The sequence below is a fragment of the Pezoporus flaviventris genome, unplaced genomic scaffold (genome assembly GCF_033815535.1).
Source record: "Pezoporus flaviventris isolate CSIRO_AGI_PZ_B2104156 unplaced genomic scaffold, CSIRO_AGI_Pfla_v1 ptg000007l, whole genome shotgun sequence".
Lineage (NCBI taxonomy): Eukaryota > Metazoa > Chordata > Aves > Psittaciformes > Psittacidae > Pezoporus > Pezoporus flaviventris.
In genome coordinates this window covers 7,914,749-7,941,098 of record NW_026892555.1, presented here as the reverse complement: position 1 = coordinate 7,941,098, position 26,350 = coordinate 7,914,749, and the positions used below count along the sequence as shown (strand labels likewise).

Below are 26,350 nucleotides of genomic sequence, written 5' to 3'. Positions count from 1 at the left end.
CCTTTCCAGCATCTCCCATGTAGGCTGACTGCTTCAATTCTGCAGCATTTCCCAGCCTCAGGAAGCCCCTGTACACGAAGATCTGCTGTGCTGGAGCAACTCCCCTCAGCAACTGACTGAGAGCCTCAGTTACACTCTATATAAATCTTTTATTCTAAGAGCAGGTTTAAAAAGTGAGGGAAATTTGGAATATTTTTAATAAAAATATTTTGTAAGTATTATTATTTTGCTTCCCACCTCCCCAAGTTAATAGTAACAAAAAGTATGCCTTTGTTAAGCAAACTGAAGCATTAAGTGTGAGAATTCTTAGAGACCTTTCTAATTCCAAGAGGAAGTGAGACAGGTATGACTTGATCCTCAAATCAATTATTAAATTTGCTTCTGAACGTTCAGGATCACACAAACCTGACTCCTTAACAGTCAAACTTACGAAGAACAGTACGGAAGACAGGCAAACTTTGACATCAGTGTTAACCTTCTTTTTTATCCTGCTGTAGGTTTGCAGGCTCAGGATAGTACAACTTGGAATCCAAGTGTCTCAGGTAACACCTTATGTTGTGGTTAACATCCGAACACATCCCAAGTGGGAAGTTAAATGACCCTGTTTATTTCTGGTTCTAATGTCTAAGATGCTTGGGAAGTCAGGCTGGGACATAATGCAGATCTGAACCCAAACCCTGGACACAATGGTGGTTGGGAGGGATGTCAGGCTTTGTTTCTCTTGGTGCTCAGCACAGGAAAAGCTATTGCTGAGGGTGAGGTGCTGTTACTGCTTCTCAGGGAGGGAGATATGGTCCTAGGGACCACAGATGTTGTTGAAGAGTGTAAGACGAACACCAGTATGATTCAGCTGTATGAAAGAGTGGTTGTTGCCAATATAACTTAAAAGATCTCACAAGTGATGCAAACACAGCACAAAGTCAGTTATGGTAGGTCAACAGATAAATGGTCAACCAAGTGAAAAGGACATGATTGCTTTTGATCAAGAATTCGAACCTTCACTTTTTCAGTCGGGTGTGTTTACAGAGGAAGTACCTTATTACTATGGGTTTGATTTTGCAAATGCATGCTCAGATAAAAAATGAAAATCACACTGAATAAAATGTTATCTGTCCTTTTGGACAAGTCACCTTCTGGATTTAAGTGGTGTGTTTGCACTGTGTGTGCTATACAACTGAAATCTAATGGGAAAGATTCTACCTTTGTGTGCATCTTTCATGTCAAAGTAATAAGGTTGCTGGTGAGTTTGACCCTAGCTGGGTTTATTTGTTGTTTAGCTTTGTTATTATTAGCCAAGTTCTAGTAATTTAATTTCTTTTGACAATATTTTATGATCAAAGCATAGTGTAGATTAACACCTTATCAAGTAAAAGGACGTATATATCCTTTTATACTGCTGTTGTCTGATAACTGGTGAATCTTACGAGGGGTGAATTTGGAAACAAAAGCAATCAAACTTGGGTTTAGTAAAAAGCAGAAAGCATTATTCCAGCTTTACATGACATACTCCGGAATGCATCAGTTTTAGTTGATCCCAGGTAGCAGATCCTTTAAATTTAATCCCTTTAGCGTAATGAAATCTCTCAAAACTGGAAGTAACCGAGCATAGTACATAGTTTTGGGGCAAAGAATGGGCTTTCTACTGTCATGATCTGATTGGCCAGCAGAAACTGCAGGTTGAAATTGCAGTTAGATAGGAAGGGGAGAAGGAACTTATTAACTACCTTGGGTTTTCTTCTGAGTGTTTCCTGCTAAGCTCAGTAAAGGAAGAACATCTACAAAAGGAGTTGGAGTAGTTGCAGATTGGTTTAATTAAGAACCTGAAATATTTAGCCACCATAAGCAAGATCCAGTCTGAACCAACTACGCAGTTAGCAGAATCAGTCTTTGATCACAGCAGTTTTTACGTATAGAAATCAAATTATACAGAATAGTGTGAAATAATCATTTACACATTTAAACATCTGACCTAAGTAGGTGATCCATAGCGCTGACCTCACTATGGTAAGAAGGTATACAGCCTAACATCTAATACTTAGTCTATGATTATGTCACTTGTGTGCTGGAAAGTGTAAGGCAGGCACTGGAGTGATAAGAAGGAGCAAGGTATGCAGTGACCAACTGTGAATGTATCCATGTTGTTCCTCAAGTGTATAGTGGTAGTTGGTTATCTGCCTTCATGTTGCACAGCTCTGGAGTTTCCAATGTGATGGTGTGTATCTCTCTTTGCTCTTCTTAATACGCTCCCCAGTGGGCCTTCCTCCTCACTGCTCTCCTCGGAGCTGGAAATCCCTGTGCCTGTTCCTGTGCCTGTTGAAGGCCTTTCATAAGGGTCACTTTGACATGAGATTTTCTCCTCTTGGCACTCTTGCCTGTGTGGAAGCTTAAGGCTTTCATTGAAGAAGGCAGAAGCCATGCACTCGGCGGCTGTCTTATCACAAGTGCATAGTAGTTTCTCACACATGCTCCAACCAACACCTGAAAAAGAAAGTTCAGAATTGTTTGATTGAAGTTAAAGTTTGTCAATGTGTGATTTGCCATGGGAAGATGAGCTTTTGAAAAGAAAATTTTCCAATCTTTCTTAAATTTTGGTTTCCAAATTCACCTTTTACCATCTAAATATAAGCCTGACACCAAGGCATTGGGCAACTGAAGGTGCGACTGGCTTTAGTTGAACTTGTGAATGTAAAGACACCAACAGCTGACTTCTCTCTTCAACCAAAAAATGTCTTGAGTGTAGTTTTCTCAGTCTGACCAGGTCACATCATACACAGTGATGTAATACCCTTTATCTCAGCTAGGAAGAAAGCCTAGGTTTATAGTTAGCATTGCAAACGTTTTGTAAGCCAAATTTTTGTGTCTCTATACTCAGCTCCAGCAGCTCACAGGGTGACATTTGGTCTGTAATGCTTCGATTCACTGTCATCAGGACATTGGAAGTTTACTTACAGTTTGGCTTATGATCGAAACACACAACTTCAGATCTTGAACTTCTTTCTGCATGACATCCAAGTTTCATAACTTGTTCTATACAACAGTGATGAGAGAAGCAGCACCTGAAATAAACACTAGATGTTAAGTGGAACATACTCCTTACATGACAGAGTACTCACAATTATTTTACCTCTTTATTTTCAATGTCTGTTAAAACTAAAATCTCATTTTTCATATAATGGAAAAACACTCTCCATCAAAAAGTAAAATAACCCAAACTGTTCCTACTGTCCTCCCGTACCTGTAGTTTCTTAAGGGGTTCTGTTTTAATTTTAACATATATTACAATTGTAACTGTCACCTACTAAGTGCTGTACTTAGTGGGGCCTCAGTGTGGCCCCAGCTATTATGAACTTCCACACGGGGAGAGGTTTTTAGTTTTAAATGCAACGCTCTCAAGGGAGATTCTTTTGGTTGAATTCTCTTCATTGCTCCAGAATTCAAACTTAAACAAGGAGGATTTAGGTGAGATATAAGGAAGCCATTCTTAACTGTGAGGGTGGTGAGGCACTGGAACAGGCTGCCCAAAGAAGCTGTGGTTGCCACATCCTTGGAGGTGTTCAAGGCCAGGTTGGATGGGGCTTGAAGCAACCTTGTCTAATGGAAGGTGTCCCTGTCCATGGCATGGGGGTTGGAACTGGGTAAACTTTAAGGTTCCTTCCAACCCAAACCATACCATGATTCTATGAATTCCTGCTCTTGGTCAGCTATGCCATGACAGTACATGGTAGCCACAGCAGGTCTCTTGGCTGCAGCTCTGAGCTCTGGCATTCACTTGTGCTTTACACTCTTCTGAAAGACAGGGTGGCAAGGGTGTATAACTCTTCATAAACCATTTTCCAAACTGCCCCTTAGCCAAGTTTCACAGCATCCTTTGATGACACACTCTTCCTTCTGCTCTACTTACTTCCCATCGTTCTTCTTTTTTGAGTCAGTAAATCTCTTCAAAACATTGATGCAATAATAGAATATCTTAGTGACATCAAAGAATTTATGTATTTAAGCGGATTTCTCCCACCCCCCTTCCCCCCAAAAAAAATGTGGGAAAAAAAAAGTGGCCTCACTACTGGTACCTACCTATAAAGGCCCAACAAAAGCAATACTGATCTTTGTTGGTCCATAAGCACCCAATAATACCCACAGGTAATAGCAGATTATAGAAGAGCCCACACCTGTCCAGTGCATCAGTAGGATAACCTCTCCCTTCTTGGCCACAGTAGCAACCATAAGACTCAAATTCCTCTGGGCATCGCTCAGTTAAACAGAACAGCATTTCTCCTAGCTGGGGCAGCTCCCTCTTTGCTCTTCCATTTCCTCTCTCTTGCAGAAAGGTTAATCGCTCACATACTGTAAAGCAAAAAATGTTATTTGACACATCATGTTTTCACTGGTCTGGGGGTTCTCATGTGATGAGAGAAGAATTTTCAGAGCTATCAGAAAATTTCAAAGACAACTTTTTCTAAATGATGGCTCCACTTCATGAACTATGGCTCTGAGATTAATACTGAGTAGAACAGCAGAAGTGTGCGGGGAAAAATGAAGATATAAATTATAAGTCAAATTGGATTGCCATAAGAGTACTTTGTAATCCTTCATAGACTTTTCTTTTCTTCTGCAATATTCATTCCTAGCTGATCAAACCCGTGCAATAGTTTCTGTCTTGGCTAGTTCAGAAAAGACAGTCCTAACCTCATGTGCTTGCATATTGATGTGCAATGGCTATGGTGCTGGAGGAAACTCCTCAGAGTGAGGAGCAGGGGAAGTTCGTTTTATTGCTTCCACTGCTTGTAAAATAAAGTAACTCAAAGACTCAATTACTGCCTAAAACCAAGAGGAAACATTCAATGAGCTCAGTTTAGATCTGGTACTGTATGAGAAATGTACTTATAACCTAATCATAAATAGTTTCTGTGTGTTAATGATAGCACATTGGTGGAAGAGGTTAAATTGTCCAATTTTCTGGAGGTGAATGCATCTCCTGTTGCTCTTGTAAATACCAATACATAGGTCCTTGGTTTAGAATAGCTGCAATATTTATATGTAATATAGTTAACATACACATACCTACCTATAAATGTAGAGGTAGCTGAATATTTAATTTCATATAACAGGGAAAAAACACCAACTTCATTTACCCTTTCCTGCAGGTTCACTGGCTCTCCTGTCAGACAGTACCAGCTCCAGAGCTATTCCAGAAGAAGTTGGGCTTTGGCCACCCCTTGCAGGGCTTGTCTCTGGAGATAACATATGCATAGATTAGACTTGCAAAGGCAGAAGAAACACTTCTTTCAGTAATGGCTCTAAAAGTGTATATTCTGAACCACAATCCATTGGCAGTCCCCTAGCACTTGTTTAATTCATAGTTGGAAGGCTGTTCATTAATGGTTAGTTAAGCTTTCCTGGTGGGTGTTGGACAATGAACCGTTCCTTTCAGTGCAGTCTGTGTTGTGCACTCTGTATTCTATGTGATCTATCCAGATTTAGGGAGAAAACAGTGTTATTCTACATATCTGTGAGAAATGTTGAATCTTCAGGTAGCTGTGAACAGGAATAGGGGACTGCTGTAAATTAGAATAAGCGTAATCATTTTTACTTGCCCTCTTCCTTTGTCCTTGCAGATATGGCTGCAGGAATCTTCTCTGTGGGAACCATTTTGACTTGCAGTGAGTTAAGACCTGCTGGGAACGAGGCTGGGGTCGTGGTTATCTCTTCCACTGACACTGCAGCTTCCATAAATCCATCTTCCTCTGAATAAGCAGAAAGAGGAAAGCAGAAAACAACACAGGAAATAAACAGATTTTCATTTTAGATAGTCGGTCAGAGTAATATCCTCAGGCAGAGCTGGTGCGAGTTGATGGTCATAGAGAAGAAACATTCAGGATGAAAACTGGAAAATCAAAGAGTATCTACACTGGTCATTTCTTCACATCCTTTGCCTTTCAGAAGATAAGGCTTTGGTTAAATACACCCAGTTTAACCACTGTTTAATTTTTAAAACCTTATATGTTGCTGCAAATAATAGGGTTTGCTGGTTAGTCAGCCCTGCTGAGAGATGAAGTGCAAGGGGAGGTGTCATGAGATGTCATTTTCAGAGTAAACTGCTCAAAAAATAGGTGTCAGTTCACATGAGGGTGACAGAGAGAGACTTTAGCGAAGGCAGGAAAATTGCTTGACTGATGCAGCGCTGGGAAACTAAAGGATGGCTGTGTAGTAGCCACAAGGAAATGGCAAGGGGAAAATAAGTTGAGGTTAAATGGAAAGATAATTTTAAGGAGATTCTTTATCCTAAAAACTGGTATTTGTTTATAGATTATCTGAAGCTTTATTGTTGAATGGGAATATTTTGTTTCATTTGGGAATTGATTAACATCTCCTTTCTTTTTTTTAAGCTTTTTTGTATAAGCTAACTTGTACATGAAAACAGGTCCTTTCCAACCCTAACTATTCTATGATTCTATGAAAGGAAATCAAATGGATTCATTTCACCTGAATGTCAATATGAAGAATGTGGCATTTCACAAACAAAATACTTGGAGAATACTAGTGAACATGTGTTTCCACGCATTTAAAGCCTTTCCTTTTGAATTCCATGGGTCAACTTATTAACTGGATTAAACTCAGATTCATTAAATTTGTCCCTCTGATGTTCTGGTTTTAGTATGTGTTGGAAATGACCTGTCATATGGTAAGGGAATAGATTAAAATAATGAAAATCCTGCTAAGAACACAACGAAGCCCATGAAAGTTTGCAGAAAGGGATCAGTAGCAACACACTAGTTTTAACAGCTCGGCAAGGTGCACATTTTATGCCGCTTTGACAGTGATGTGTTAAAATGAAAGCAATTCCTGCCAGATGTAGAAAATAAAACTAGAGTTTGGGAAATGCACTTAGCTAAAAATAGACGGTACAAATAATCTTCCAGGAGCCATGCAGGTCTGCAAGCAGCACAGGGTTTTGACAGATGAGAATAGTTAGTGATTTTTGACCAGTGCTTAGTACAGCAATGTCAAATGTCTGTGGGGTGGGAGATATGGATACTGCTCAGACAATGCAATCAATGTCAAAAAATAGCGACTTTCTACACCCATATTCAGTGCTTATTGGTGTTTTTCTGGTGTGTTTGTCTACATGAATGTTTCTTTCTACAAAAAAGGGGCCAATGAGAACTTCAAAGTCTACCAAGGTGCTCCACTTCCAGCTGTAGCTACTGGTGTGGCTGGGATCAAAGTGCTAAGAATTGCAAAAGCTGAAGTAGGGCTTAGACTGGGAAAGAATTCTATGAAATTCCATGTTATAAAGACAGAGGAAAAATCAAAATGAACCCTTCTGGCAGCAGGTGCTATGGATGTAATTTAAAGGATAGACCATTATATCAGAAAATCTTATGTGAAGAGGTTTTTGCAAATAATGAAGAATGCAAATGAATGGCTGGAGGCAGCAAACAGCTGATACTTCACAGTCTGGTTTTATTGTTGGTGTATATGCAATCTGACCCTAATCTAAATGTTATTCTCTGGCAGCCCTGTTCTCACTGCATAGATTATTAACTGTGATGCTTTTAGATGAAATATTTCTGTGTCAGTCAAAGAGGAAGGAAGGCTGAGAGTCACTGACCTTTTATTGGGAGGACAGGGGGAGCAGGAGCTGTAACTCTGTGGTCCCTTGTGGTAACTGCACAAAAAACAGAGGCATCGTGGTAGTGACCTACCTGCTGCATTTCTGCAGTGTATTTTTGGGCTGAATTCACTGAAAGATCATAAAGCTTAACATAACTATCAGCCTTGTTTTATAAAGGGGGTGATTGGGAAAAGCGAAGTGGTTTGCTGAAGGATGTGCAAGTCAGTGGAAGAACCAGAGCATTAACCAGAGTATTATCTAGAAATCCTGTGCTGCAGATTTTTAACTGTGACAGCACAGAGCTTCATAAACCAAAATCCAATTTCACCTGCAGTAAAGAGTGCCTGATTCGTCAACAACAGTATAATCAGACTCTTACCTCTGGCTCTGGAAGTCCCCAGGGCCATCTCACTGGGCTCAAAGGAGTTCACTGTTGAAGAAGGAAAATGTAGACTCAGAAAACAAGTTGCCAGCACAAACTCTTATGAAAAGTCAAGCTGCTGAGAAAGCTCTTTCAGCAGTGCAGGAAGAGCCAGGCGTTTCATATATAGCGATCTGCCTGCTTATATCAGCGGTGCATTAATTGTTGTAGACAAAGCGATGCTGATCAAATAATCTTATTGCTGCGTTCAAATAATGTGCTTTACAGCATAAATGTGACTGAAGTAGCAAATTCAATATTAAATTCATTTGACAGACAAATGCACTAAAGAGGGTTAGGTATAAAATTTCACTGTTGCACACAGATGCCACGTTTCTCATAAACACCTGCATTCAAAGTCAAGTATAATGGGGAGTTACAAAGGAAAATACTTCCTTAACCTCCAATTTTATTTTTTTACCTGATAAAGTTATTTTCATTTGTCAGCTACCTTTTGATAAATTACAAACATAGCTATCAAATGATCCAAAAATTAATCTCTGCACCTTTTTCATGAGTTAGGATTTTGTGATGTGATCAAGAACGTCTTTGCCATTGCTTCGCAGTAGTGCTTAGCTTTGGTTTAATACAGTTTCCACGGTTGTTGATGGTGGCTCTCATTTGGGTTTAAATGGAGAGACAACTAGTTAAATGGGAAGTAGTTCTCCAAATGTTTCCTTCAAAGTCTGACTATTATGGTTTCTGGTACGTTTTCAGCTTTCTGAAGTTCCTAATGCAGGTTTTTATCCTTTGGCACTATTTTGAGCCTTATGATGAGTGATATCTCCTTAGAGACCATGAGTAATCATTTTTTTAGGAAGTAAAAGATTGCTACAGATGTGCAAATGGAGGTGCACTCACTCCTCCTGGAGTTCTCAGGTTTCTACTACCAAGCTTCCCAGCAGCAGCTAGAAAAACATGAGCCAATATTGGAGCCTATTGTTAGGTGAGAACAAGAAATATCCAGTAAAAACCCCACCATGATACAGGGGAGGCATGGAGAAACAGTCAGCACTTACACTCAGCATAGAGCACCCTTGTTTTGTGGCACTTTTTTAAAAAAATGAAAAGAAAAATTGTTAAAGTCTGAAGGAATATTTCTTTTTTTTTATTTAAAAAAAAGGATGAAAATGGAAGGGGGAAAAAAAAGACGAAAAAAGTCCATATGATTTAATGTTTTTTCATTATTCTAGATTCACACTTAGGGCTATGGCTTACTGAGAAACATGGGAGAGCACACAACAGCTTGAACCTGAGCTCTTAAGTTCCTCAAAAGTGCAACTTTCCATCTCTTCTCAAGTGTTCAAGTGGTCAAAAACTGTGTAGATGAGGCCCGCAGTGACATGGTTTAGTGGTGGTCTTGGCAGTCCTGAGGTAATGATTGGACTTGATGATCTTAAAGGTCTTTTCCAACCTAATTGATTCTATGGTGTTATGAGTGGTTGCTTGGTTGCACCCATCCAGTGCACAGTGACTTGGTACTTGTTAAATACAAGATCCCTGTACACAACACTGGTTTTGTTTTTGATTACAAGAGTGCATCAGCTAAATTGGACTATGGATCATCAAAGACTGGTCTCCTGTATTTCACTGCTGTGTGAATTGGACCTTACTTACTAGGTGTGCCCCCAGAACCACCCAGGACTTTGGATGACTTCTGCCCATGGCCTGTTTCTTGTGTTGCAGTGCACACCATGAAGGTGAAAAGTAAATAGTTGTCTCATACTACAGCAATGAGATTTTGTGAGCATCCGTTCCTGAATAAGATAACTTGACTGTAGAAGTAAGAAATGAAGATTGTCAGAAGAACCACTTGGTCTCATGGTTTAGGAACTCACTCGGGAGGTACCAGAGTAACAGGGACTTGAGCCTGGATGTCTGCAAGTAAATAAACCACTAAAATGCTGGCTCATTTGTCACAAACCATGCTTGATATTTCCTCATGGTACAGCTTGGTCCTTTATAAACAAATATCTCTTTAAAGACAAGAAGTATGGAACTGGCTGTGGGACCAGTGGTTGGCACCTACATAGCACGTGTCTGCCAAACGGCTCACTGCTTCTACCTGTGTTCTCAGGGATAAAAAAGGTCTGCTTTGATGAAAACAGGGTTTGTTGTGGAGTTCTTATTCTCAGCCCTTGGTAAACTTACTGTGAACACTGGTTAGGCACATTGCATTAGGCACAAACTGAAAACCAGCACCTTCTCATTCAGCCTTGAATTCAATCACCAAAACATTATATCTACTTTTATAGCAGTCCTTTGGGAAAGGCAGAAAGAAAGCAAACAGCTCATTCTTGTCTTTTATCCTTTCAGCTTTTGGGAGCTGAAAGCAGTGCTTCCTGCACTGCAAGTTGCAAACCTTCTTCCATGGATGCAGTCGCAGGCTGTGTTCCATCAGTCCCAAGACGAAGTAAGTCTGCAGAAATAAAAGCGTTCTTACTCCAGAGAGCCATGGCTTAGGATGCTCATTAGACTGGATCTTGGCATAACATGATCAGCATGTAATTTTGTCATAAATATTATTATTGTGCTTTTTGTACGGTTACTTTTTATATAAATATATAATATGTGTATCATATTTATATTATATAAATATAGAAAATCAAAACCTAATTATTGTAATATATATATCATATTTATATTAAATACAGCAAATCCAAACCTAATTATTGATAATTACAGTAGCAGCACTAAATCCTGCCTTGCTATTTGTTCACTGCTGATACTAAATTCTACTCAGTAGCATGCACTATAATAATCATCATCATAAAAGAATCCCTCAGTCTCTATCACAAAGAATTTCAGCCTAAACAAGAGAAACTGCCTGGTGATCGGCATTTTTTACATTCCCATTTCAGCAGGTACTTGGATACGTGGCCAATAGTGAAGGTATCAAGATAAGAATTAAATATTTAAATGCAAAGCTTATATGTTTAAATCAAAGCACTTGGTTAGGATGCTTGTTGGAGCAGGGCCCTAAATGGGCATGAAAATAGAAAAGGATCCACCTGAAACTGCTTTTAAGCTGCTTTTAGTACATTACTTATATTATTTCTCAATGAAACTCAGGGTTCTCTTCTGAATTCCTTCTCAGAAAAAGGAGTCATTTGGCTGAAGTTTTCCTGTGCACCTGAGTAAACACTTGTCACAAAAATGGTGCTTTGGTTTATTGGGCTTATTTCTCTGCCTTTCATATTTTGGCATCTTGCTAAAACTTTGCTTCTCAGAAAGGAATCCATGGCTTCTACATAATGGGGTTATTCTTCTGAATATAAATTGGTCTCAGCTTAACACACTGCAGTCAGTGAATCACAGAAATGAGCACGTACCCTTTGTATGAAGTGTTGTCAGCTCTCTTTTGCTGGTGGTTTCTGAAAAAAGAGGAAGTTCTCTCATCAACTAAAGTGCAAGGAGGGCATTTGTCACTGCTTAATCTGAATAGGGCAAACGGGGTGTTCATGGAATTTATTCCTGTTAGCAAATATTTAGGCAAATACATCCCCATTTCGTTCAACTTTTTCTCTGTAATAATGAATCTGCCAAAATATTTTTCCTAGAAATTTGTCAGATGAGGTCATTATTTTTCTTTAAAAAGCCTGAACTGGCCAGAACTACACAGAAAGATAATAACAGGAGTGAACACTAAATAAAGATGTTTCATTCAAAGGACTTTATTTTTCCATTAAGAAATATAATCAGAGGCCTAAAATTAGAGAGGTATCAGGTGAGCTAAAATTGAATCTATCTTTATCAGCAGAGCTAAAACTAGCATGATTTTCCTGTTAGCACCTAACAATTTCCCCTTATTTGTAATGTGTTGGAACTGACACACTCTCTATTAGAGCCATCTGATCCTAGTCAAAGATTCCTGGCTTACACAAAGCTATTTTCTGCCTTTGATGTACACGTTCCTGTGGCATTTTCTTCTCCATTGACCTGTTCACAAGGGGCTGCACATCCAGAGCCTGATATAGATGTGTGTATCCATCGTTATTTAGCACTGGGGTGTGTGAATGTGAGCCAAAGGCTTAGAAAAACTAGTATTGCTTTTTCACCTCTGTCTCAGCTTGGGAGTTCAAAGGTCTTCCCTCTTGCTGTGCTCTGATTGCAATCCATATGAATTAAGTTTTTAATCCAGCCCTGTTCCCACAGGACAGGTATTCAGTCTTAGAAGGCTGTAATTTCAGCTACAGAGCAGAGATCAATGTATGACAATGGAGATAAATATCCCCTTTGACTTTAGAGAGGATTTTGCCTTCCAAGATGAAAACCAAATAACAGAACAGAGCAGGTCTATTTTTGCTTTTCCAGTTAGTTTTTATATGGTTTGAGGAATATTTGGGCTAGCGATATTTTGGCAGTTCGGCATTCCTGCTAGTGACCTCAGGGGGCTCACTAATCATCCCAACTATCAGGTTGGCAAAATCATGGAATAATAACCATAGAATGATTTGGGTTGGAAGGGACCTTAAAGCTCATCCAGTTTCACTCCCCTGCCATGGGCCGCGACACCTTCCACTAGACAAGGTTGCTCAAACCTATGTCCAACCTGGCCTTGGACACTGCCAGGGATGGGGTGCAGGAGCCTCCTGAAATAAAAAGTCCTTCCTATCTAACTGGAATTTCCCTGTTGCAGTTGTGTCTCTTGACTCTTGTCCTGTCTCTGAGCAGCTCCAGTAACAGTCTGGCTCTCTCTCCACACCTCAATAGGCACACTACTATTGAGGACAGAAAAGAGATCTACCCTGAGCCTCCTCCTCTTTCATCCTGTGCTCCAGCCCCCTCAGGAGGTCGGTAACCTCTCCTGGATGGGCTCCAGGACAGCAATTAGTCTACCTTCTTCTCTTTGGAATTCACTTGAGTAGCAGTAAATGGAAAGGACACATGAAATGGAGAGCAGGTCAGAGTCCTGGACCTATTGCAGCGAAGTGCCCAGCTACTGCTTCATTCTTGGGTCAGATTTGATGCCAGTTGAAAAAGCAAGCAGGAGGAGGCAGTCAATCAGGTCCTTATTATTACCTGTAACCAGAGGTAGACAAAAGGAAATATCCAGCCCATTCAAGGAGGAGTTAATATGTGCCTTCGCCAAGCATTCAACGGCATCTTTGTCACAGTTGCAGAGGAGCTGTTCACAGGGATCCCCAGAATCTGGAAATAAAACAAGGATCCAAACGAGGTACTATTGAAAAACCTTTTCCATCACCTGCTTTTTCCTCCCTGTAAGGTTTGTGTCTATGTTCATTAATGCAAACCTATTTGTACTGTGATTTTTCACATTAAACACAGTCAAGTTTCACAATCCAACACTGGTTGTGAAATGCCAATGTAGCCTGACACTGCTGGTTCCTTCCATAGAGTATTAAGGACTAAAGAGCAGTGCTTTACTGCCTCTAGTTTTCCCATGGAAAACTTAATCCAGCTGATACCAGCTTTGTCATTTCATGAATTCATTAATACATCCCTCCTATCTCCAAGAATTCGAAGTCCAGATGACAAGCTTTTCATGTAAGGTGTGATTTACTTCTAAAGGATATGAAACAGTTTCATAGGAAATACTATTTTCCCACTTCAAAAACTTCTACCTTTCGGAGTTTCAAAGAACATTGACCTTTCATAGGTGTCACCCTTATATTTCATATTTTTGGCATGTACTATTCTTTTAATGCGCTTTGACCATTACAGATTGGCCTGAATAGCAAAAACAATTTCAATTTGAAACAAGAAAAGGAAATTGAATCAGATTGCTTAATCAAGTTTAGGCATTCTTCTCCTCTTTGCTAGTATCCTCAAATCATGTTCTAGCTTATCATCTTTTCTGAGAGCCAATACTTCTTGAAATGTTGTATTAAAAACTATTAGACATTAAAGAGCCCCACTCCACACTTGCCAGGACTATTCCAGCATTGCATGGAGTAACTCCTATTGTAATGCCATTGTCTCTGTTGTCATTGGTGATACTGTTGTAGCTGAGGAGTGTATATAACCCTGTGAACAAATACTTTGGATCCCTCAATGTATATAAAACTGAGGCCTTCAAACTTCAGAAGGGAACTGTTTGTGAGGTATTTTCCCAGCATCCACTGCACTTCTGATATGTGGAGATATCTCGATCAATGCCAGTGGACCTGCAAGGTCAGGGAAACCTCAGCCTGTTCATGAAGCCTATTTGACTTCAGTTTCTCTGCCTAGTTGGGCTTTGATACCTCTGTGTATTCCCATTTCCATTCAGTCCTGAGCAGAACACTTAATCCCTTCAAAATCCACATGAGGAGGTGGTTTCTACTAAGTTTATATATGACTTCAGTGGGCAAAGCAAAACGAGCTTCTTGGTCATGGTGAGGCTCCAGCATTAAGCTCCTTTAATGGGTTAATCTTACCACAGGTCAGGTTTTCAGTAGAGCAGCTGACATCTGTAGGAACCTTTGATGGGTCCCACGTGCACTCCATCTCCATCGCTTCCTCATAGCATTTCCGGTGCTGGAAACAGCATCTTAAAGGATGAAATAACACACAGTGCACAGGATTTAGTTTCAGTTCAAGCTCAGACTGCAATGCTCTCATGTTGCTCTTACTCAAGAATGCAAAAAGTGCTAAAGAGGAAAAAGAGGTCCTCAGTGTGGTCCCTAGGCACAAGGAAGACTGAATACTACTTTCCTCTAGGTCAGTCTAGTGCGATAAGTACAGCTGGATGCAAAACTCAATGCTGGGATCAGGTCTGCAGGCTGTGGGAAACAACGCTTTCATTTCTGTCCTGCTGCAGTACCTGAGTTCTTACAAGGATTCCACAGGCAGTTTAAATGAGAAATCCACTGCCAGTATCCAAATACTGACCCACAGCACTCACTCCCAAACTGTGCCTCATGGCTCGGCTCTAGAGAGCTCAGATCCAGCCCTGCCACAACCTTTCTCACTGCAGATTTGGACAACTACAAAGAGCCTGGCACTCACTGAGGGTTAATGTATCTGCAATGCCTTGTGAATCCCTGTGTCTTGCTGAGAATATATAAATCTGTGCAGTGTAACCCTCTGTTTCTGTACTTTCTCTGCTATGCAACGAGCAGAATTAAAATACAGCCACGCGAAAGAGCCACAAATGCCTGAAATGCAAACCCCAAACGTCTGTGTGACCACTTTAGCTGTGAATAGCAATGAAAGTCAGCTAAAACAAGCAGCTCTTCATCAATCAGCTCTTCAGCTGTTTTTGAACAAAGCCATTTCTTCTATATTATAACAGCATCTGTGTGCACTCACATCAGCTATAAATGAAACACCAGTAAAACATTCAGTCATCATTTACCCCATATAAAATTGTTACAGAGATAAAGCAGGGGCTTGCTGCTCGATTTAGACTCAAATATCCTAATTTCAGAGAAACAGGCTCAGAACATGGGGCTGTTATTGAATTGCCATTGGTCTTGTCCATGCTGAATGCAGAGACAACATTAACACTCAAACCCAGCATCTGCTGCCAGGAATCACGATGCCACGCGGTCATAGAATGATATAAGGAGTTTAATTTAACTAAGCTGATAGGAGATTTTTGTTAAAGACACAGTGAATGTGTTATTACACATCACCCACTGCCCTGCATGTGCACCTAGTGTGGACTGAAGCACTCCTGCACCGATCAGAGCAGGGAGCAAACACGCTCCTTTCTAGGCTACACATTAACTTCCTCACAACCTATATTTAGGAAGCGTTTAATATTTAATCACTTACAATATTAATATATTATTGCAATATCCCTCACAACCATGGAAGCAGTCCAAGTCCTAACCACAATCACACTTTTGACTTGTTGAAAGACATCGGAGATGAGGTTTGCTTAGGTTGCCAGCAGCGGATCAGAGCTCATGAATAGCAACCCTAACTATTCTATTATTCTATAATAGTGTTATCCCAGATGATGAAGTTTCAAAGCCCAGTTTCTTGCACTCCAGGGTCTCTGCTGCCTGTTGGTGGGTTTTCCTGCTATAACCTGGTTTAGGAGACTGCTGGAGTGTATTGAACAAAGGTGAGGGCAAATAGCATTCAGCAGAGCGTCTCTGATGGCTCCTCCACACCACAAACACTACTATGTCTTGTTTCAGAGGTGAGGGCTAAATCTGTAAACTCTATCAAGAACAGGGTTTTAAACACAGAGCTGATGAAATGTGTCAAGAACCATTCCTTTTTGTGCCTGAGATCTAGTGAGGTGTCAGCACATAAAAGCTCCTTTAACTGCATAATTATGCAAACTTCCTGCAGTTCTTGTTTGTTTGAAGCATCACAATCATGTCAACCCTGAAACAGTTAATCAGAAAATATACTTGCCTTCCCTTTGTAAGAAGGGAATTGTAAGACATGGATTGTCCTCTGGGCATGGTTCTCTTTCTCCGTTGACTATGGAGGCTCCTAATGGAGCCCGTGGACTGGGCTTCTAATTTAGATATGCAATAAACTACTCGGGGAAATGGGAAAGGTCTGGTACAAACCTTTTCCAATGCCTTAAAACCCTACAGTGAGATGTTCAGCCCCTGTTTATGAAGCAGAAATGGCAGTGACAAAATCTGAGGTTTGCAAAACTAGTTTCCAAGAAATAAAGTCACTGAGAAGATTAGGACACGCTAGGAACCATGTCTGAAAAAAACAGCCACTGGTTTGATGCTCAATTGAACCAAAGGCGTATCTGTGTCAGTGGCAAAGCAATAATCAGTCTCCATTTACTGCAACCTGCAGAGGGGTTGCCATGCCGCTAAGGAAACCTCACTGCAGGGCTGCTAACTTATCTGTAAACACTAAGAGGATCTATGGATGGTTCTTGGACAAACATGCTGATAAATCATTCAGCCCTGTCTGTATTTATGCTGCTCTGCATTAAAATGAAGCTAAGTAAGGCAAAAGCCCAGGTGCTCAGCTCCACAGGTATCAATGCATTGAACTGATTTGAGCTCTTATTTCAGCGTGTCATCATGAGTGCTCAGAAAAGCTTTCTTAAGAAGTCCCATGGGTTTTTTCCAATAGCAGGCTTAGATTTTCATTTTCCCAGCCATCCCATGCTGGAAAGTGGATGGTTTCATTTCCATCTAGCTATAGGCACTACCCCTTCCTGAGCCACTGCTGTCTTCACTCAGGGCATTAATACATTACATTGTTGGAAGAAACTTTTTTCTATTTAGACATGGATCCTGATTCTCTTTGAATTTCTTTTCACACCTCACACTGGTATAAGTGAATAACCATTTGATTGTCCTGGCCTGAGATTACATTTCTTCTCATTAGCCCAGTCAGGGTCTGCGGCAGCATCCCTCCAAAGCACAGAGAGGAGCTTGGATGGTTCAGTTCCTGGTGCATGATACTGGGAAAAGCCATTGAGTTACATTGTTCTGCTCTGCTCCTGGATGCTCCAGTGCTCACAACACAGGTATTCAGGGCAAGATCTACTTAACCTCCTACCTGCCACTTGAAGTCATACTCAGCTGCAACCTGATTCTGTTGATGCTTAAATCCCCTTCAGATGCCAACATTGTCATTATAGCCCACTATGACCTTACACTGCTCCCAATACCAACACTTTGGTAAGATTGTAAACTCACTAAACTGCTCGGATTGATGCTCTCCCACTCACCTTAATAACAGGCCTTCCAGTTTTTGGCACCAATTGAAGGGTAAGACAGAATTCCCCAATACAAAGGAATTTGTGAGGTTTTGTTCACAAAGATCTGTCCAGAATTTAAAGAATTTGGAACTTCTGGGTAAGATTTGTCAAGGAGATGGGTATGGTGTTTGCTTATGCTATTGCATTAGTAACCCACCTTTGCAACCAATTTAAATCAGCTGTGCCACCAGAGCTGCACTAGTGGAATTGTATGCAGGTGTGAGAGACTTTGCTTTTATCTCTAGGATGGGACTATTTCTCCCCAGTGAAGTGTGGTAAGATGGGTTGATTCTGAGCTATGAAGAAGAAGAAGCAAGTGGATCATTATATGCTATAGATTATGACCACCTCGACTTTATTTGTTTCCAAGCCATGCTGTAAAGTGACTGGTATGGGGTGTTGGCCCAACAAAATGATCTGTTGACCAGCAGGTAGGAAAAACATAGGACAGGGCTAATAAACCAGGGCTGAAATTGTCTTTTGTAGGTTATATCTGATAGTTAGGTTGTGTGTGATGAATAGATTCAACAGGGGTGGAAAGCGTTTATAATAACTCTGAACAAAACCTTTTTTTACAACTGTCCTCAAATTGTTTAGGCAAGTATTACACTTCGGGTCATCAAAGCATGAGGGCACTGACAGCCAGTCAGGGCAGATGGGGCTAACACTTACTCATCAGCTTCATCCACAGGGAGTCCTTCCATCTCAAACCGGCAAGAGCAACCATAGTCTTCGAAGTCCCTGGGACAAAGCCCAGTAACACACTTCATTCTGTTCACAAAGTTGAGCAGGGCAGGGAAGTTCGTGAAGATGGACTGTAACCAGGTGAAGTGAGAACCCAGGCAGTCTGGAAGGAGAGCAGCCACAAAATCGAGGTCAATGGAGGTGAGCCTGGTGTGGGTCACACATGAGTGATGTTCACGTGAAAACAGAGCCTAAACAAGGCAGGGACATTGAGCAATGCTTGACACTTGTCCTTAAAACATGGCAACAGTTAACGGTATTTAGTATTATAGTCTTTGGGGAAATCTACAATCTCAGTAATCCCTGTTCCTTTTCAGTGTATACAAAAGAAAACTCCATGGGATTTCTATTCAGTGCTCAAGTACAAATGGAACGCATACTTACCAAAAAATAATGCAACACTTTCCACATTTTGAAAGACTCCATTGAAGAATGTGGCATTGTCTGGATGAAAAGATAAGCAAACCACACTTCTTTATTAAAAGGTAAATGACAAGAGCTGCCCCCAGACTGCCCCTGGTCCTGCTTCAGTTGCTAAACCAGCTTGAGATAAGAGTTACTAGCTGTTTGCTGACAGCACGTGCCGCTGCGATGCTTCTCGAGTACAAGCGATTCCCCACTGCCATGCAATAGTGTAGAAAGTAAAGCTTAAACCATTCTTACTCAGGATTCTTTCAGGAGTGTCAAGAAGCTCTGGCAGGAATGCTGGCTTCTCCAATCCTTGGCCACCTGCTTCAGCAAACACATTTGAGAAGAAAAAGATTTAAATATAAATGAAAACAACAAATCAAAGCCATATACTTACTTTATTATGACACATACACTGCAGGCATTTCAGATACCTTCCTACACTACTGAGGTGCTTCATCAAAGCCATGAAACAGTTGCTTGGCTCCATCCACACCCAGAAAAGCCTGGAAGCATACTGGTTAAGTCACATTGACTTCAGCTTAAACTGAGATATTGCTGGTGAAGATGTGCTAACCCTTGTAGGTTAGATGTGTTAACTCTTCTGAACAGCAGCACTTGCTGGGATGTATCAGTAGAATTGTATAACACTGCTTCAGTTGCCCAACTAGTTTCATTGTCCCAAATGTTTCTACTCTGTAACCCTGTGCTCTTATTTGAAGCATGGCTGAAACTAGATGACCTTAAGGCCCTTTCCAACCCTAACTATTCTATGATTCTATGATTCGATGGTTATTTGAAGACAAGAGTTTTCATTTTTCTGAGTCCTTATTGCTTCTCTTCCCAAACTGGTTTTTTCTTAATTGTATTTTTCCTTTTGAAGATCCTGTGATGTATTTTCTTTCTATTTGCCATGTCCTGAACAAGGGTGAAATCAAGACTTGTTCTCTCCCTTCCTATTTCTCCTCTTTCTTATTTTTTGCATTATTTTAGGAGAGAATGTGTTACTTTGGATATATTTAAACTAAACTTTTTTTTTCTTTTAAGGTATTAAAGGTATTTAATGGCTCAAGGTTCTAAAAACTGAAGAAAAACCCTAATGCTAAATTCATGGCATAGCTTATATCTCAGAAACACTGGCATTAGGAAAGCTGTCTGTGGTCTCTATGAAAGATTCTGGAGAGAGCTGACAGTTATCTTGCCAATTTGTTGCATTTCCCTGCCATAAATGTAAGTGTAAGAAACTGGAGTAATGGGGTTTATAGATATAGACTGCTTAAAGCTATGTTTAGGAAAAGATTAGGAAAAAAATAGGACCTTTTCCTTAGATTATATATAAGTATTTTCTCAGGATGTCTACAACTTTTGTGTACTGAACAAGATGTTCATGGTAAGAGCCATATGCCTCCAGCAACTCATTTCTCAAGTTAGTGGCAGAATATGGATATGGGATTGAGGGAGATAGGAACAGGATGTTCCTCTTCTGTTTTTCTTTTCCTGAAAGTCTTGCTCACAATGAAAAGCTTTTAGAAGACCAGCAATCCATCAGAAGCACCCTTCACTGCAGCAGGTCTGAAGGGACAGACTGCTTTCCACAAACCACACAACAACTCCTGATAAAGGGTGGCCTTTTCACGCAGCTGAAACAGGTCTGTTGAAAGCTTGACAGCCAGGAGTAAATCAGATTCGATCAAAGCAATGGTGTGCCTTGCAAAATAAATAGCACTGAATGCTGTGTTTTTGTACACACGCTTGCTAAAGAAAAATTGCCCCTTATTTTTGGATTAAAGCCTGTATTTCCTCTGCAATGACAAACGTCCTTCTCCCAAGCCATTTCTATCAAGCACATCTGGAGCCATGTTTTGGCAAACTGTGTAACACCATGGTTCAGACTCAGTGTCTGTTGATCAATAGCCAGTGCTCATTTAGTCCTTTCAGCAAAACTTTGGAAAACATGAAAATCCCATTGAGTTGCAATGAGACCGAGAGAACTGATAAAGCCACGTTACAGAACTGCTGAAGTTGTGATATGCTCCAGCATTTTTAGAATCACAGAATCATAGAATAGTTAGGGTTGGAAAGGACCTTAAGATCATCCAGTTCCAACCCCCCTGCCATGGGCAGGGACACCTCACACTAAACCATGTCACCCAAGGCCTCATCCAACCTGGTCTTCAACACTGCCAGGGATGGAGCATTGTCGTGCTGAACCCAGGACAAGCATTCACAACCTCCCTGGGCAAAATCCTTCACTTGCACTTTGTTCTTCTCAGCAAACTTCATTTGCACACACCCAATTAACATGTACATGTTTGAAGTTCCCCTAGAGACAAATCTCTGTCACAGGGTCAGCAGCTCAGTAATCCTCTGGCTATTCTAATCCTTTTATTGCAAAGAACCATATTTCTAGTTGTCACTAAGTCAAGATCAATGAGCCAATGTCTGCCAATAAGATTGCTTCATTTTGTTTAAATTGTCATGGGATGGACAAAGAGAAAATACTTTCTGGATGGATTATTCTCTTTTCTTCTTTTACTGTCATGTCTTTTGGTCCTGTGTTGCTCCCTGCCAAGCCAGTGAAAGATTGCGCTACGAAACTCAGTCCTTTAAACCTCAGAAGATCCTGGGGATGTCAACTTCTCTTTCTTTTCTCTACAACCTGCTGACTTGTCACATGTCCCTAGGAGACTCCTATGATACATCAGCTCTTGGGCTTTTCTGTTGTGTACCTTACCGACAGAACTTTCAGACACATGTAAAAAACCTTTCTAGACTGTGTCTGTGATGTTGCCGCTCTGACAATGCTTTTCTGCAGCGCTATGTGAAAACAGCCCATCAAAAAGCCATCAGTGCACCTCCAGGTGTGTTTTGCAATTGTGGCTAATTAAAACACCATCATTTAGGGCATGGGTGGAGTCATTGTAATCCTCAGGGAGCAGAAACCTTGACTGTGCCAGGATAAATCAGGCAGCAGCAAACCCAACTTGCTTGATTTATTCAAGGTAAATCACATTAGGTTCTCACAAAGATGCTAGCTCATGCACAGATACTTGCTTTAGTCTCAAAGCAGAGATCAGCAGAATAGATGCCACATAAATATAAATCAACAATCCTCTCCAAACCTAAAAAGGGTAACATTTTAAATCTTTGGCCTCAGGCTGTGCTTAGCTGGGGGACAAGACTATGAAAACTGTGGCACAGCATTTGAGGTTTGGGGAGAAATCTCTTTTAAACATTATGTAGACAAATTTCTGAGTGTCCAGACATTACTGAGTGCTCTAGATATTATCAATATATAGTTCCCTTCACATCTGGGGACTAAATATCCCTTTATTCATAATGGATAAATGGAGTAGGTATTTTGGCGTTCTCTATCACTGCAGTGGGAAATGCTAATACTCTTTCGGTTTTCTATTCATACACTAGGAGTCTTAAGGTTCAGCTTTATCAGTATATTTTATCCCATATGTTTTCGGTTAGAACTTTTTCTTTACTGACTTCTAATGCTTGCAGCCCCTGAGGAGAGAGGTGACTGGTGAAATTGAAGTAGATCAGTGCAGAATTTAGTCTATGCCAAGGTGCTGATCTTTCTTTTCCCTTTAGAAATAATCCATGGAGTGACCAGAAATGGTGTTAGGCCTTCCAAGAGTCCTCCTCCTCACCTGCACACTGCTACCCACAGCACAGGGACTGCAGAGACTTGAAATATTTGCCCACCCCTGTCACAGGGAAGCTCCTTCACCCATGACAAGAAAATCAGAAGAGTTACGTGAAGAAAATTATTCATAGCAAAATTTGAAGGAGGAGTTTTATCTGAACACGAGTCATATTTCAGGATGCACTGAATGGTTTGGAGAATTTAGACAATGCACGTGTATTGAACGAGTAGAATCTCTTTATTTTTAACTTGTAACTTTTTTGGAGTCTAAAGGATTTAAATAATAACCAAATACTAGCAGAAAGAAAGTTGCAGTTTATTTGGGTGTATTTTTAATCCCACTAAATGTTTCTTGCTACACTAAAAGTCCTGAGAAAAATACATTTTATAAGAACTCCATAGACAAACTTTTTTAGGTGTATTTGATCATTCAACGTCAGATTTGAGGGGGGAGAAGGTGTTCTTCTAAAGGGTTGTTTCCAAACGCGCAAACTTACAGCAGTATTTAGACATAGATTTCAAATAATCATAAAAATACATTGCTACTCACCACTGTACAACATCACTGACACAGACACCAGCAGAATTGCAATCATTTTAGTCCAAAGACAAGAAACAGTCACACAGCAGACCGGTGTGCCTGGAGAGTTAAGTAAAATATTAGGCAGAACGTTATCGCTTGAAACTGGGAAGGGGAAGGCATCAGCTTAGAAAATCATTGTTTTGTAGCCTGGCCATATTTCTGCTTAATACAATTTGGTTATTACCCTTATAGTAAATGCACATATTGCAACAATGGTGAGCCTTAGGTATCCTTCAGATTTCACCAATGTCCTTTATAAACAATATTTGTTTCAGTATCTCTTTAGATGAGTCAACAGGCTCAGCCAAAGCACCATTGACAGGGAGAGCTCATTTAGCAGTGGAATGGTGTACTTGAAGTTTCTTTTATTTTACAAACAGTTTTTACATCTTAGTTGATCTAACAGGGCATTTAAACAATTCTTTAAATTTTAATTCTTTAAATTCTTTAAATTGTTTAAACAATTATGTTTAAATGCAGATATTGTGAAACTGTGTAAATCAAGAGACATTCTGGGATTAATACTATTGAACCCAGTTAATCTGCATTCCATTCTACTAGTTATCTTCACATCACAAAAATCTCTCCCACTCTGTAGTCAAACATTTAATCTGCATTGAGACTAATCTAATGCATCATGTCTTTTCCTAATGATAAAACACGTTGTTAAGAGCTTTAAGTTCTGGGTGTGTTTGTCCTTCCTTAAATGTATGTAAAGAATTCTTCTGAAGCCTTGCACTAGTATTTATCAAATGACAGATAATGGATTTGTTTTGATCTATACTCCCAGGTTTACAGTAATTTTCTAAGAAGTAAGTCAGGTATGGACTTTTTTACAGCCAAATAAATTAATATTTATTTATCAGTTTTCAGATATTTATCTACTGTTGATTATCTGCTCTCCTATTGTCAAATATCACATTAATTCCTATTAAAAAATGTATTATTTCATTAGGAAGTGAGATTATAAATCTAACAGCTCTGCATGTTTATATAGTCTACTATCCCAGATCTCTTACCGATACTTCAGTCTACAACTCCAGTCCCAAATAGCTTATTCTACATTGTTTCCTTCCTGATTCCTGTGTTATAGAGTGCATCTAGAAAGGCTTACCTTGAGGGATATTATTCGAAAGCAGTTGGATGGAGGACAAATGGATTTCAGCATAGTCAGTACTAAGTTATTTATACCCACTTGGATATATACCGCACCCATGTGATCACTTCCTTTATCAAACCACTTCAACATTTATTAATTAATTCTTCCATAAGGTTCCTTAGAGTCATTATGCTCACAGTGTATTTTAGTGATGTAGCTCCAGCCACGTAAAGGATCTATACTGGGAAGTCTGTTCTGCAGGTGCATTCACCGTATAATGACCTTGCCTAATACTCTTGGCTGTAATTAAATAACAATCATCTCATTGTTATTAATCACTCACAAAATCTCTGGGGCATGTGAATATGGCTTTAATAGCTTAGCAAGAGGTAGTGCTCAGTGATGAAAGATGAGTGAAAATTTACACAGCTTTAAACACTGGCATTCCTCAGGGTTGAGAAGTCATCCCTCATCTATCCACAGTGGCTCTGATCCAAAGCTGAGTGAAATCCAGGGGAAGGTTGAGTCAATGAGCTTTGAGAAGGCTTCTCCTCATCAGAGAGATGTGCTTTCGGCCAGGGTCAGACACCACAACCCTTCACAGATGCCATTAACAAAGGCAAACTGTCCACTGAGTTTTAGCATGGAAAAGTGAGAAGTCCACAAACTGGAAATTGCAGAAATACATACATGGACAGGAGGCTTGGGTCCTCCAAGACCTTCAGAAAGCCTTTTGACACTGTCTCCGCTAAGATCCTCCTAGAGAAGCTGTTGATATATGGGCTGAATGAGCCTGGTAACATGGGTTGAAAACTGGCTGAATAGAGGGGGCCAGAGGGTAGTGATCAGCAACACAAAGTCTGGTTGGAGGCCAGTGACTGTCAGTATAGGTGTCCAGGTCTGGGCTCCTCAGTATGAGACAAACATGGACAAGCTTGAGACAATCCAGGGCAGGGCCACAATGATGATTAAGGGACTAATTTCTGTGTGAAAGCAGCACTTGTCATCTCTCATTATGAGGAGAGGTTGAGAGCTGAGACTCTGCAACCTAGAGAAGGCTCAGGGGGATCTAATCAATGTATATGAATATGTGAAGAGAGGGTGCTCGGTGACATGACAAGAGGTTCACTGTGAACATCAGGAAATGCCTTCTTACTGTGAGGGGGACCAACCACTGACACAGGATGCCCAGATAGCTTGTGGAGCCTCCCTCACTCCCCTCCCTTGGAGATATTCCAAAGCCATCTGGACACGGCTTTGGAATCACAGATGTTTGCAATCACTAGGCATCTGGGCAACTGGCTTTAGGTGGCCTTGCTTGGGCAGAGGGAGTGGACCAAATGACCTCCTGAGGGGCCTTCCAAGCTCAAACATTCTGTGATTCAGTGATGCTCTATTGGTTCAGTACTGACATGTTGACAGGGTCCAGTCATAGCATTTCTGTGTCCAGACTTACCAAGAAAATTTACAGAAGAGTGAAACATGGCAGAAATTATGTGTTAATGATATAAAAATTCATTTTCATGTGGGTTTTGGTGTCTCCATTTGCAGTATCCAGGGATTGCCCAAAGAGTATTTTTACTGCTTGGAAGAACATTTTCAGCTTGACAAATCATAGGGGGCTTGACTGAGCATAATAATAAACATGAGTCCTCTGAGGTACTGGTTTGTCCATATGCCACCATCATTTCTGTACTTCTGCCAGACATGCATAGAGGATTTTCAGGACTGAAAACCCTGGAATATGGGAAACAAATATGTTTTCTGAGGGCAGCCACTGTGTTCACTTTTTTCATGGAGTTTTTTCATTCCTTCTCTTATTTTGAAATTTTTCTCATTAATTTTCATTATTCCCCTGGGAAAGCCAAATGTAAGTCTGACACAACTGTGACCAGAAGGTTGTCATTCAGGACAGGTACCATTAATCCTTTCTCAGCTCCTTTCACAAGATATCCATTACCATCAGAATCCTTCCGATTCTGTCCCCGTGAGCACGCTCGGGCAGTAGACCTCATGGCTTTCCAGGACATTAGAGTGGAGATGGTTGTGACCTACCCCCAGTGCCAGGCATGGCTCAGGTACAACCTATTGCACTACACAGGCTAACACTGTCCGAGGACCTGTACTGATGAAGAGAAAACAGACTGATTTATTCTAAACACAGAAGTGCCCTTTAACGTGGAGA

At 40.5% G+C, this 26,350-nt stretch overlaps 1 protein-coding gene across 1 annotated transcript; it reads right to left on the bottom strand.

Moving 5' to 3' along the window:
• Window positions 1-1,795: 1,795 nt before the first annotated feature.
• OC90 (otoconin 90) lies at window positions 1,796-26,180 on the bottom strand. The gene is made up of 14 exons (XM_061447564.1): window positions 26,126-26,180; window positions 19,081-19,146; window positions 18,802-18,861; window positions 18,346-18,520; window positions 14,414-14,526; window positions 13,056-13,184; window positions 11,366-11,407; window positions 10,396-10,452; window positions 7,992-8,042; window positions 5,586-5,741; window positions 5,130-5,240; window positions 4,167-4,341; window positions 2,950-3,056; window positions 1,796-2,478 (listed from the first exon to the last, which is right to left on the bottom strand). Exons 1-14 carry the CDS (start codon window positions 26,178-26,180, stop codon window positions 2,168-2,170), a joined length of 1,608 nt encoding a protein of 535 aa, XP_061303548.1. The 3' UTR covers window positions 1,796-2,167.
• Window positions 26,181-26,350: the final 170 nt, after the last annotated feature.